The 14,430-nt window shown below is 39.0% G+C and overlaps 1 protein-coding gene across 1 annotated transcript in view; it reads left to right on the top strand.

Moving 5' to 3' along the window:
* The window catches only part of DECR1 (2,4-dienoyl-CoA reductase 1), a 43,099-nt gene extending 39,448 nt beyond the window's left edge, over window positions 1-3,651 (top strand). Inside the window, exons 8-10 of the mRNA XM_061123816.1 lie at window positions 2,418-2,564; window positions 3,027-3,089; window positions 3,192-3,651. Of these exons, the coding sequence (XP_060979799.1) occupies window positions 2,418-2,564; window positions 3,027-3,089; window positions 3,192-3,251 (270 nt within the window). The 3' untranslated portion in view covers window positions 3,252-3,651. The remainder of the gene's footprint in view (window positions 1-2,417; window positions 2,565-3,026; window positions 3,090-3,191) is intronic.
* The last annotated feature ends 10,779 nt before the right edge of the window (window positions 3,652-14,430 follow it).

Genomic DNA, 14,430 nt, shown 5'->3' with positions numbered 1-14,430 from the left:
GTTTTGGTTTGCTTATGATCACGTTTTGAGTGATTAAGGAGTGGACGATTAATACATATGTTCTGTAATGGGCAGCATTTTCCAAAGATACCGGAGTTTAGAGCCCTGGTAGAAGGGAAGACGGTTTTGTTATTATCCAACATAAGAAATAAGGAGCTGGGAAAGAAAATAGCAGTTACACAACTCCTTCACAAGGTCTATTTCAGTGTCTTAATATAATTTTTCTGGGATCTTCTATGCCATGAACTTTGGCATTTTGCCTGATTTGTTTTAATGATCTGTTGTTATATTTCTTATTTTTTCATATATTTTGCAGGTTCTTACTTTGATGTCCTTTTATTAAAATCATGGAAATGTAACTATATTTTAAATGTTAGAGATGCTTTCTAAATTTATCATATAAGCTTGATCTTATATGTAGAAAATAGGTAGCATTTTCTTTGAGTCATATCTGTGCGTTTTCACTTTAAACAGTTATGTATATCATCTAATTCCCATGTCTCTGGTATTAAAAATTCTTCTGATGGCATGTAATTTACCTATGATCAGATATTCATTGCAACTTATAATTATCACTTATAGACATTGCTATAAGTGATATTATTATATCACTATTTATTATAGACATTGCTGAAAAAGTTCACAGATTCTCTGTTCTCTCACATTATCCCAAATAACTTTCTTCTCATACTTTTTTGTTTTCATGCAAAGCAGGAATTTCTAATCCCACCTGCAATGTTGCTTTGAAGGCCCAGGTGGAATTTGCTAACTTTAACTTAATAAACTGAGGGGGCTTCCTTGGTGCCTCAAATGGTAAAGAATCTGCCTGCGATCCAGGAGAACTGGGTTTGATTCCTGGATCAGGAAGATACCCTGGAGAATGGAATAGCTACCAACTCCAGTATTGTTATATAAATGGAAAATAATGCTAAGGAACATTTGCTTTATAGGTGGTTCTGGGTTGTTAAGTATTAACATGACGATGGTTGTATTAATTAAGTAGTTTGAAGGGTGGAAAATAGAAAACCTGCCTAAGTGAAACTTGACTGAACATCTTATTTGTTTGGCACTTAAATTATAAAAAATTGATAAAATTAATGGAAAAATAATTCAAATGCACATATTAAAATTGATTCAGAGTATCACTGTGTTAAGCACTGTCTGAAAAGGATTAAACAGTCATTGAAACTTCATCCTAGGACCTCAATATCTAGGAAAGGTCATCTGCATTTTTTATTTATTTAACATATATTTACTGAGTGCCTTGTGTGTGCAGAGGTGCTGAGAAAGATACAAAAACAGTTGTGACAAAATGCTTGCCATCCAGGAGCTTTAGCAGTCTAGGTATGCGTTTTATGCAAATGACAAGCATATAATTTTAAAGAAATTAAAAGAAAATTGAAGTATGGAAACTCTGTAGTCAGCACTGATAGAACCAGGTTTGAGACATTTGTCTATGATTTTTTTTTATACCTGTCTAGGGAAAGCTGAAGGGCTCACAAGGAGCCTGTGTGTGCTTGCTCTGGCTCATGTCTGTGTTACTGGAAAGAATCGTCACCTAGACTTCCAGGCACTCGTGGAGGAAAAGTCAATCACTTCAATTAATCAATGTGCATGCATACTTTGGGCTTCCCCACTGGTGCCAGTGCTAAAAAAAACCCACCTGCCAATGCAGGAGACATAAGAGATGCGGGTTCGATCCCTGGGTTGAGAAGATCCCCTGGAGGAGGGCATGGCACCCCACTCCAGTATTCTTGCCTGGAGAATCCCAATGGACAGAGGAGCCTGGCAGGCTACAGTCCGTGGGGTCACAGAGAGTCAGACACGACTGAGCAAACTCACATATTCAAGAGCACAGGTGTGCATACTTTATCTTGGTCTGCTCCTCCTCATCATTCACAGAAGGCAGAAATTGTTTGGCAGATTTAGTTATGGTTTTTCTCTCTCTAGGACCTACTTGAATTTGATATTACTACATACTTGTTCCTTTCCTATGATTTGGAGGAAAAAAAGGAGAAGGAAAAGGAATTTCCTCTTAAATATTTTCTTCTTGGGTCATTTTTCTGTTAAATCAAGTGACAGTAGCCTCCTTCCTTCCATCACGTTAAACTTGTACATATTTCAGAGTATTTTTGTATTCATTTTCTCATTTCTCAGGCAACAATTTTGTGAGATATCTCAGACAGGCATCCTCATTTTACTTATGAAGAAACTAATGGAGAAAATTTATATATTCTAGTGGTTTTTTTAAGGGTCAATATTAGGCAAAATGAATATGAAAGAATTTGGCAAAACTTTTTGCTTATAGGGAGTAAGATATGAACAGGCTACCTTAGTAACATTCCATCTATTGCAAATTTATTTCTTAAATAGGATTTTTTTTTTAAAGCAACCTAACTATTTTCTTGACTTCTAAGGGTGCCTTTAGCCGTCTTGACCCAACCGGAGCATTTGAAAAAGAAATGATTGACAGAATTCCCTGTGGTCGGCTGGGCACTGTGGAAGAACTTGCAAATCTTGCTGCTTTCCTTTGTAGTGATTATGCTTCTTGGATTAATGGAGCTGTAAGCATTGTTTTCTCTCTCAACACTTTTGGGAGGTGGATTTGGGGTGGGAAGGTGGATTGCAGAACCAATCCCAACAATGTTGAATGTAAATATGATTTAAATTATTTAATGAGCTGTATTTAGTATGTTATTTATAATATAGAAATACTAATATAATTTAAGCTTATGGAGCTGATTCATTAATAAATTAATTTTATTAAATGCAAATAGCTCTGGTAGACATGCCTTTAAGCTGATCTTTAAGACTGGGTAGAATTTGAAATCATAGAAATGATGGAGAGAGGATTTTTAAGAGAGTAAATCAATTTAGGTTTAATTGTCAGTTTTGTCTTTAAAACTTGTGCTTGGATTGAAAGTGTCAAAGAGATATTCCAGCCAGTTAGGAGGGAGAAATGGCTAATGGTTCAGAAAACTTTTAAAAAGAAGTTAATTTCACAGCTTTTATTATCATTTTTTTAGGTAATCAGATTTGATGGTGGAGAGGAAGTACTTATTTCAGGGGAATTCAACAGTCTGAGGAAGGTAATGCCATTTTGTGAATGCAATACAATATTAACAGTGAGGATACTAAGCTTTAAAAACACACAAGAACCTCATTAAATTGACTTTTTCTTCTTGTGGTAGGTCACCAAGGATCAGTGGGACGTAATAGAAGGACTTATCAGGAAGACCAAAGGCTCCTAAGACTACTCTGGCCTTCATCTTGGTTATAATGGAAATTATGCAGACTGTCTATAATGATTTGAATATTTTCAGGTCTAATAAATTGTTAATTAGCAAGCATTCCTGGAATGTGTATTATATGCTAGGCCAATGGTAGGTAGATCTTGTACATTAAAAGATGAATAAGATAGGATATTGTCTCTTTAAAGAATTTTTAAAAAAATAAAAACAGGAAAGTGAAAGGCTATTAATAGAAGTGAAAAGTGTTTAGATGTGCAGAGAAAGGAACAGATATTTGTAACTGGAGAAAATCAGGAGAAACTTAAGGGTGGAAGTAGCATTTGAGTTACATGTTAAAACGATGGCCTTGGTGACGGTGTCTAAAAGAAAACAGAGGATTTCCAATAAATCTAATAATGGATTCTGTCTTTTCAGTGTATTTCCTTTTCATTGTACTTATGAATCGTCTTCTTTAACTCAGTATTAATTCAGTTTTAACTCAGTATTAACTCAGTTAACTTAGTATTAATTCAAACAAGTTTTTGCCAGGACCTATTTTGTAACCAGAAGTTTTATTTGGCAATAAGAATAAAACATGAATAATCTACAGCATTTGCACTCTTAAAACTCATTATCTAACAGGATAGATAAACTTGTAAATAATTATTTATGATTCATTGTGATGAATATTCCAGCAGTGTTATGGAGGGGGAAGTAATTCATTCTGTTTCTAGAGTTTAGAGAAAGTGACGCCTAGTAGGTAGCATTTTATCTCAGCATTTAAAGTATATATTCTCTATGCCTTACAATTACCAGAAGGGAAGGATGGGGTGGGGAGGAGTAGACTGGGAGTTTGGGACTGACATGTATATACTGCAATACTTAGGATAGATAACCAACAGGGACATACTATATAGCACAGGGAACTCTGCTCAATATTCTGTAGTAACCTAAATGGGAAACGAATTTGGAAAAGAATAGAAAAAAAATTTTTTTAATAAAATGCTTGTTTTGAAAAAAATAAAATTACTAGAATAATAAATGCTAAAAAAAAAAAATAAAGTGTGTATTCTCTGTGTAGAAAAGATGAACAAAGCTTATAAAAACTTTTCATGTATAATTTCATTTTATTCCATATTTAATTTGACTAATTTGTCATCCTAAGAATCAAATAACAAAAAATTCACAGTTTCAAGTCTATGTAGATATAATTTTGAGTTTATATTTTTAAAAAAGTATTTTGCTTTCATTTTTGTTGTTTAGTCATTAAGTCATGACCGACTCTTTTGTGACTCCATGGACTGTGTAGCCCCCCAGATTCCCCATCCACAAGATTCTCCAGGCAAGAATCCTGGAGTGGGTTGCCATTTAGGAATCATTCATTATATGCTCACCAGGCTGACTTTCCCCACTGCCTAAGTTACTAAGAGAGGGCACCAGCAGCTTCCATCTTACCTCCTGCAAAAGAATCTAGTTTTCCTGTTTGAACTTATATACTATAAGCCTGATATACAAATCTTTATTACATTGACAGTTAATTATATGCATTAATTACATTAAATTGTGTACATAAACGGTTTAGAATGAGTATCCTTTACGTGTATGATAATCTTGCCTTTCACTGGGGCCCCATACCTATCTCCATTTACCTTTAAAAATAACCATTTCCTCTCTTCTATCCACATCTTTCTTCTTTATTTTTAAATTATCAATACTTTTTATGGTGTAGGAAAAAAAGTGACAGTAGTTACATAAATGACCTTTTGTAAGTTTCATCACTCTTATTTTCTTCATGATAAAATTGAAAATTGTAATATCTGCTTCACAGGGTTGTTATGAGGATTAAGTGAGGTAACTAAAAACACCATGTTAAGCGTCAAGCACACAAATGAAAGACAAGGCCCTTCTGTTTTTCCACTCTTTGATTTTTAAGAAATTATTATCTTAGAAAACGTGAGAATACAGAAGAATAAAAGATTTGAAAGCTAACTTCCTAAAGAAAACTTCTGTTAACATTTTGGTATGTTTTCAATTTTTTGCCTTTTTTTCATTTAATCTTTATTTTTTATGAAAGTAATTTGTGTGTATAATTTATATATGAAGGAGTACACTGAAATCCCCAGGTAAGCTGTCTTCCCATGTAACTATCTTCAGTTCTTTTAACTTTTTTTTCTGGAATATACATAGGATCGCAAAGAGTCGGACATGACTGAATGACTAACACGTTTTGGGCTTTCCTTGTGGCTTAGCTGGTAAAGAATCTGCCTGTAATGCAGGAGACCCCAGTTCGATTCCTGGTTTTCGAAGATCCGCTGGAGAAGGGATAGGCTACCCACTCCAGCATTCTTGGGCTTCCCTTGTGGCTGAGCTGGTAAAGAATCTGCCTGCAATGCAGGAGACCTGGGTTCGATCCCTGGGTTGGGAAGATCTCCTGGAGGAGGGAAAGGCTAACCCACTCCAGTGTTCTGGCCTGGAAAATTCCATGGACTGTAGAGTCCATGGAGTTGCAAAGAGTTGGACACGAGTGAGCGAATTTCACTTCTGCTTCATTGACGATGCTAAAGCCTCTGACTGTATGGATCACAATAAACTGTGGAAAATTCTTCAAGAGATGGGAATACCAGACCACCTTACATGCCTGCTGAGAAACCTCTGTGCAGGACAAGAAGCAACAGCTAGAACTGGCCGTAGAATAACCAACTGGTTCCAGATTGGGAAAGGAGTATGTCAAGGCTGTATATTGTCACTCTTTTTAACTTGTAAGCAAGGTACATCATGCGAAATGCTAGACTAGATGAATCACAAGCTGGAATCATATTCTCAGGAAAAATATCAACAACCTCAGATATGCAGATGATACCACTTTAATGGCAGAAAGGGAAGAGGAACCTCACCTCTCGATGAAGGTGAAAGAGGAGAGTAAAAAAGCTGGCTTGAAACTTTACATTCAAAAAAAAAACACACACACACATGGAAAATAGAAGGGAAAAAAGTAGAAGCAGTGACAGATTTTATTTTCTTGGACTCCAAAATCACTGTGGACAGTGACTGGAGCCATGAAACTGAAAGATGCTTGCCCCTTGGAAGGAAGGCTATGACAAAACTAGACTGTGGATTAAAAAGTAGAGACATCAATTTGTCAACAAAGGTCTACAAAGTCAAAGCTATAGTTTTCCCAGCAGTTATGTATGGATGTGAGAGTTGGACCATAGAGAAGGCTGAGTGCAGATGAATTGATACTTTCAAATTATGGTGCTGTAGAGTCTTCTTGGCTTGCAGTCCCTTGGACAGCAAGGAGATCAAACCAGTAAATCTGTCCTAAAAGAAATCAACTCTGAGTATTCATTGGAAGGACTGATACTGAAGCTGAAGCTCCAATACTTTGGCCACCTGATGCGAAGAGCCGACTCATTGGAAAAGACCCTGATGCTGGGAAAGATTGAAGGCAAAAGGAGAAGGAGGGACAGAGGATGAGATGGTTAGATAGCATCACCAACTCGATGGACATGAATCTGAACAAACTATGGGAGACAGTGGAAGACAGAGAAGCCTCGTGTCCTGCAGTCCATGGGGTCACGAGGACTTGGACACGACTTAACTGAATAACAACTCCAGCTTTCTTTTGATTTCCAGTTGCATGGAATATCATTTTCCGTCACTACATTTTCAGTCTGTATGTGTCCCTAGGTCTGAAGTGGGTCTCTTGTAGACAGCATATACACAGATCTTGTTTTTTAATCCATTCAGCCAGTGTATGTCTTTTGGTTGGAACATTTAATCTGTTTACATATAAGGTAATTATTAATAAGTACTTACTGCCGTTTTGTTAATTGTTTTGTTTGTATGATTCTTTTTCTTCTTGTGTTTCCTACCTAGAGAAGTTCGTTTAGCATTGTTTTTCAGGCTGGTTTGGTTAGGTTGAATTCTCTTAGCTTTTGCTTATCTGTAAAGCTTTCAATTTCCCTATCAAATCGGAATGAGATCCTTGCTGGGTAGAGTAATCTTGGTTGTATGTTTTTCCTTTTCATCACTAAATATATCCTGCGATTCCCTTCTTGCCTGCAAAGCTTCTTCAGAGCCTTATGGGGATTTCCTTGTATATTATTTTTGCTTTTCCCCTGCTGCATTTTTTCTTTGAATTTAATTTTGAATTAACTTTTGTTAGTTTGATTAATGCGTGTCTTGATGTGATTCTCCTAGGGTTTATCCTTTATGGGACTCATTAGTCTTCCTGGACTTGGGTGGCTATTTCCTTTCCCATGCTAGGAAATTTTTTTCTATCATATCTTCAAATATTTTCTCACATCCTTTCTTTTTCTCTTCTTCTTCCTCTAATTCGAGTGTTAGTGCATTTAGTGATGTCCCAGAGATCTCGAAGAAAGTCTTCAATTTTTTTCCCTCTTTTTTTTTTTTTGTTCCACTCTTTGGCAGTTATTTCCACCATTCTACTTTCCAACTCATTTATCTGTTCTTCTGTCTCATTTATTCTGCTATTAATTGCTTCTACTGTATTTTTCATTTCAGTTGTTGTGCTGTTCATCTGTTTGTTCTTTAGTTCTTCTAAGTCTTTGTTAAACATTTCTTATATTTTCTCAATCTGTGCCTCTATTTCTAAGATTTTCAATCATTACTATCATTAGTCTAAATTCTTTTTCAGGCAGGTTGCCTATTTCCTCTTCATGTATTTAGTCTTACAGATTTTTACCTTGGTCTTTTGTCTGTAACATAACTTTTTGTCATGTCATTTTTTTTTTTTTTTTTGATAGCTTCCTGTCTTCTGGTTGTTTGGCCTGAAGTTTCTGGCACTGGAAATTCCAGGCAGTTGGGTAGAGCGGGGTCTCAGTGTTGAGCCGTGGCCCTCCAGGAGACCTTACTTTGATTAATATCCCCTGGGCTCTGATGTTCTCTGTTAGTCCAGTAGTTTGGACTTGGCACTCCTGTACAAGAACTCAGGCGTGACCTCTGGCCCGTGAACCAAGATCCTGCAGGCTGTGCAGTGTGGCAGAAAAAATAAAATAACAACAGTAACAAAGAATACCAAATAAACTGAGAAGATTAACATATATTAGAGAATATACATATGAAACAACTGGAAGGTGAAACAGAACCCAATAACAAAAACAAAAAAGCGCCTCTGTCCGTGGAGTATCAGGCTTGGGGCCTCCACAGGCTGCCCCGGGCTGGATGCTTGGGGGACAGCCAGTGACTTCTGATATCTGTTCCCCAAGGGTCCCTCCCCATCCAGCTTGTCTCTTCCTCCTCACCACCCTCCTATGCCCCCCAGGACCCCTGTGAGCAGAGGGAGCCCTGGAAGGTGGAGGACCAGGCACAGGGCCTCAGCAGGCCCCCCAGGCTGAGTCAGTGGGGAGATGTGAGCCACGTTCCCCTCTGATCCTCCAAACCCCAGGTCCCTTCCTGCCCCCGCTGGCCCCTCAAGGTAAGTGTGCCTCTTCCGGTGTATGGATACCCCCCTCCTCCAGCTGCCCCCAGGGGCGCTGACCACCTTTGGCCTCCGCTTCTTCCCCCTCCCTCCCTGCAAAGTCCTGCACTATTGCCCAGGGGTTCAACCCATCTGCCTGGGTGTTGAGGTTCCCACAAGCATCTGGCAGTGTCTTGGTGGTGCAGAAATGTGGACTCCATGTGCTCCCTCTCCTCCATCTGGACTCTGCCCCTTCAACCCCTTCATTTTATAAACAGAACTGAAGCTCAAGGAAGTTAGGACTTGACCAAGGTCGTATGATTAAGTTAAGCTTATGTTTCCTGCTCAATTGGACCAGGTTCTTGGGGTCATCATTTAAACAAGGAGACAACAGTAAGGTCTTTATGAGATACAGTTCTATTAGAAAAGCCTTGAAAAGAAAAAGGCCCATTAACTTTTCAGGGGGGGGATTGGTTCTTGATCAATTTTATTTTGTTGTAACTGAACATAAAAATGTTTCTTGTATTTTCATAAATTCATTCACAGCATCAATCCCTTTAGCTTCAATTTCCCTCCAAGGTCTTGCAGTTCTCAAGTGTACAGTAAAATAATCCTTGGGTCTGGAGACAGAAAACATGGTGCTTAATACAAAAATCTCAACTGCTTATGCTGGTAGAGATGATCTTGCCTCCTCTATGTTATATACCCTCTCCCCTCACCCAGGCTCCCAGTAGCTTTCTTTCTATTCCTCAGAATTATTTGGCCTAGGGCCTTTGTACTAGCAGTTTATTTATCCTATGAATGTGCTTTTCCTTATCTTTATATAGCTGGCTTTTTCAGGGAGGCTTTGGACACCATTAATTTTTCAAAAATAATTTTAAGTGACCTATGATTCCCTGGTGGCTCAGATGGTAAAAAATCTGCCTGCAGTGCAGGAGACCTGGGTTCGATCCCTGGGTTGGGAAGATCCCCTGCAGAAGGGAAAGGCTACCCACTCCAGTATTCTGGCCTGGAGAATTCCATGGACTGTATAGTCCATGGGGTCACAAACAGTCAGACACGACTGAGTGACTTTCATTTCACTTCACTATGATTGCTAAAAATACTCAAATCATGAATTTTCACAAAGAGAATTTGGTTGTATAACCACTAAGCAGGTAAGAAACAAAATGTCACCAGGAGTTCAGAAGCCTTGCTTACGTTCCCCACTGGGACTCCATTCTCCTCCCTAAAACTGACTGGTATTTCGACTTCTAACACCTAAGTTAGGCTGCTTTTGAAGTTTCTATTTAGAATTATAAAACATGTATTCTTATATTTTTGGATTTTCTCTATATAGCAATTGCTTTGTCATTGTTCAGTTGCTAAGTTGTGCCCAACTCTCTGCGACTCCATCAACTACAGCATGACAGGCTCCCCTGTCCTTCACCATCTCCCTGAGTTTGCTCAAACTCATGTCCATTGAGTCGGTGATGCCATCCAACCATCTCATCCTCTGTCACTCTTTTCTCCTCTTGCCCTCTGTCTTTCACAGCATCAGGGTCTTTTCCAATGACTCAGCTCTTCCTATCAGTTGGCCAAAATATTGGAGCTTCAGCTTCAGCATCAGTCCTTCCAATGAACATTCAGGACTGATCGCCTTTAGAATGGACTGGTTGAATCTCCTTGTAGTCCCAGGGACTCTCAAGAATCTTCTCCAACACCACAGTTCAAAAGCATCAATTCTTGAGTGCTCAGCTTTCTTCACAGTCCAACTCTCACATCCAGACATGACTACTGGAAAAACCATAGCTTTGACTAGATGGATTTTGTTGGCAAAGAAATGTCTCCGCTTTTTAATATGCTCTCTAGGTTTCTCATAACTTTTCTTCTAAGGAGCAAGTGACTTTTAATTTCATGGCTGCAGTCACCATCTGAAGTGACTTTGGAGCCCCAAAAAATAAAGTCTGACAATGTTTCCGCTGTTTCCCTGTCTATTTCCCATGAAGTGATGGGACTAGATGCCATGATCTTCATTTTTTGAATGTTGAGTTAAAACTTTTCACTCTCCTCTTTCACCTTCATCAAGAGGCTCTTTAGTTCTTCTTCACTTTCTGCCATAAGGGTGGTGTCATCTGCATATCTGAGGTTATTGATATTTCTCCAGGCAATCTTGATCCTGCTTGGGCTTCCTCCAGCCCAGCATTTCCCATGATGTACTCTGCATATAAGTTAAACAAGCAGGGTGACAATACACAGCCTTGACATTCCTTTCCCAATTTGGAACCAGTCAGTTGTTCCATGTCCAGTTCTAACTGTTGCCTCCTGACCTGCATACAGATTTCTCATGAGGCAGGTAAGGTGGTCTGATATTCCCATCTCTTTTAAGAATTTTACACAGTTTGTTGTGATCCACACAGTCAAAAGCTTTGGCATAGCCAATGAAGCAGAAGTAGATGTTTTTCTGGAACTCTTTTGCTTTTTCTATAATCCAGTGGATGTTGACAATTTGATCTCTGGTTCCTCTGCCTTTCCTAAATCCAGCTTGAATATCTGGAGGTTCTTGGTTCATGTACTGTTGAAGCTTCACTTGGAGAATTTTAAGCATTACTTTACTAGTGTGTGAGATGAGTGCAATTGTGCAGTAGTTTGAACATTCTTTGGCACTGCCTTTCTTTGGGAAGGAAACTCACTTTTCCAGTCCTGTGGCCACTGCTGAGTTTTCCAAATTTGCTGACATATTGACTGCAGCACTTCAACAGGATCATCTTTTAGGATTCGAAATAGCTCAGCTAGAATTCCATAACCTCCACTAGCTTTGTTCGTAGTGATGCTTCCTAAGGCCCACTTGACTTCACACCCCAGGATGTCTGACTCTAGGTGAGTGATCACACCATCATGGTTATCTGGGTCATTAAGATCTTTTTTGTATAGTTCTTCTGTGTATTCTTGCCACCTTTTCTTAATACCTTTTACTTCTGTTAAGTCCATACCATTTCTGTCCTTTATTGAGCCCATCTTTGCATGAAATGTTCCCTTGGTATCTCTAATTTTCTTGAAGAGATCTCTAGTCTTTCCCATTCTATTGTTTTCCTCTGTTTCTTTGTACTGATCACTGAGGAAGGCTTTTTTATCTTTCCTTGCTATTCTCCGGAACACTGCATTCATATGGGTGTATCCTTCCTTTTCTTCTTTGCCTTTCATTTCTCATCTTTTCTCAGCTATTTGTAAGGCCTCCTCAGACAACCACTTTGGCTTCTTATATTTCTTTTTCTTGAGAATGGTTTTGGACATCACCTCCTGTATAATGTTTCGAACCTCTCTCCATAGTTCTTCAGGCACTCTGTCAGATCTAATCTCTTCAATCTATTTCTCACTTCCACTGTATGGTCATGAGGGATTTGATTTAGGTCGTACCTGAATGGCCTAGTGTTTTTCCCTACTTTCTTCAATTTGAGCCTGAATTTTGCAATAATGAGCTGATGGTGGGAGCCACAGTCAGTTCTCAGTCTTGTTTTTGCTGACTCTATAGAGCTTCTCCGTCTTCGGCTGCAAAGAATATAATCAGTTTGATTTCGGTGTTGACCATCTGGTGACATCCATGTGTAGGCTTGTCCCCTGTGTTCATTCTCATTGTTACATAACATTTCACCATAGGAATATACTGGGTTATTTGTTCTGCTGTTGGTAGACATCGAATTGTTTCTAGTTTGGGTTATGTCAAATATTATGCTGCTTGCTTTAAGCATCCTTTTTTTTTTTTTTTTTTTTGGAAGACACACACACACCTTTCTCTGTTAGGTTGCTAAGCCTAAAAGTGACATTTCTGGATTGTGAAGTGTGTGTGTGCTTTGTCACTCGGTCGTGTCTCTGCAACCCAATAAACCGTAACCCGCCAGGCTCTGTTCATGGAATTTTCCAGGCAAGAATACTGGAGCTGGAGCAGGTTGCCATGCCCTCCTCCAGGGGATCTTCCTGATCCAGGGATCAAACCTGCACCTCTTGTGTCTCTTGCATCATCAGGCAGATTCTTTACCACTGAGCCACCTGGGAAGCCCATGAAGTATACGTGCATTCAAATTTAGTAGATACTGCCAAATGGCTTTTCAAGGTCTTCACAACTTAACTTCCCACCAAGCAGTGTGTAAACACGTTCACTGTGCCACAACCTCACCAATACTTGGCATTCAAAAACCTCTTTAACTTTAGCCTCTCTGGTGAGTGCATGGTAGTATTCCACTTATTTTAATTTGATTGCTCCTGACTACTAATAAAGCTGATTATTTTTATTTTGAATAGTTAGATATCCTTTTATTTGTGAAATGCCTGTTCAGCTCTCTTACACATTTTTATGTTGTGTTAAATATAAACATTATTTTTTGGAAACAATGTTTATATATTTGTACCTTTGTCAGTGTTACAAATCGTTGAAGGAGGTCATCAAGTGGACTTGACTGCAGGTTGACCCAAGAGCTGAGTCCAGGCTCCTCACTCCCTCCTTCCTGGAATGTCCATTTGACATTCCTACAACAGAGCTATTTCAGCCACGACTAAGTAATGTACTGTGAGACCACCTGGCTTGAATGCATGACCGAACCCAGGGTCAAGGCTCTATGGAAACTCTCAGATTCGGGTGGGTGAGTGTGGAGGTCTACTCACTTAATACCCCAGCCAAGCTTGTATGTCAGTTTCCTTCCTTACTAAAACTGCCACCTACCAGCCTGGAGTGGTCTGCCTCTTTCTTAGGCCCCTTCATGCCCTGTGTACTGGAGCCAGCTTGGGGTTTCACCTGGGAAACTCTCAAGACTGTGAGCCAACATGAATACCTTTTCACACGCTGGTGTTTGGTTTTTGAAGCTACAAACAACTTTGCTCTCTTAATAGTATATTTCTGGGAACAGAGTTCTTAATTTTAATAGAGTTCAATTTTTCAGTCTGCTTTTTCATAATTGGTTAAGGAATTTTTACATGCTTAAAGTATTAGAGATATTCTCTTTCTGTCTGCATACACTTCCCATTTAGACTGGTAACATACTTGGAATGGATTTCGTGATATGAGGAAGGTGTTATACAAGTTATCTTACATTTGTTCTTTCACATTCATTTTCCATTCTTCGTTCTGTTCTCTGCTCCAGGAGGCTGGCCTGTCACCTGTATGTAATTGTGACTAATTTAGCTGAGTTGTAAGAATTTTCCCTGGGAGTGCTTAGGAGTTAAAGTCCACCCTGATGGGCCTGGTGCTCAATTTGTGGCCCTTATTACTGTCAGCACTCTAAAATGTTCCCTCAGACATACTCCTATCAGAATTTTTGTTGTTGCTTTTCTTTCTTTTTCCTTGCTATTATTGTAAGAGTACCAAACTTGGTCTAGTTATGGTGTATACTTTGCAATGAACATCTGTTCACCCGCAGATGAAATGTAGGGAAATTCTGCACTCTTCCTACTTCTCTAGAGAACATCTTTCATGAATATTTGATTATGTTTGTTGAGATTCCTTTGTAAATCTTAATGTCAGAGACACCTATTAATTCAATGAGGCATCCCATAAGTCAATAATAATGAGTCAGGCAGGTGTACATTTATTTAAATGTCTTGTGCTGTGTTTGGTCGCTCAGTCATGTCCAACTCTTTGTGCCCCCATGGACTGTATCCCACCAGGCTCTTCTGTTTGTGGGGATTCTCCAGGCAAGAATACTGGACTGGGTTGCTATTCTTCTCCAGGGGATCTTCCCGACCCAGGGATCAAACCCAGGTCTCCCGCATTGCAGGCAGATTTTTTACCATCTGAGCCACCATGGAAGT

Source organism: Dama dama, chromosome 21 (genome assembly GCF_033118175.1).
Source record: "Dama dama isolate Ldn47 chromosome 21, ASM3311817v1, whole genome shotgun sequence".
NCBI classification, from domain to species: Eukaryota; Metazoa; Chordata; class Mammalia; order Artiodactyla; family Cervidae; genus Dama; species Dama dama.
This window is presented reverse-complemented; position numbering and strand designations above follow the sequence as displayed.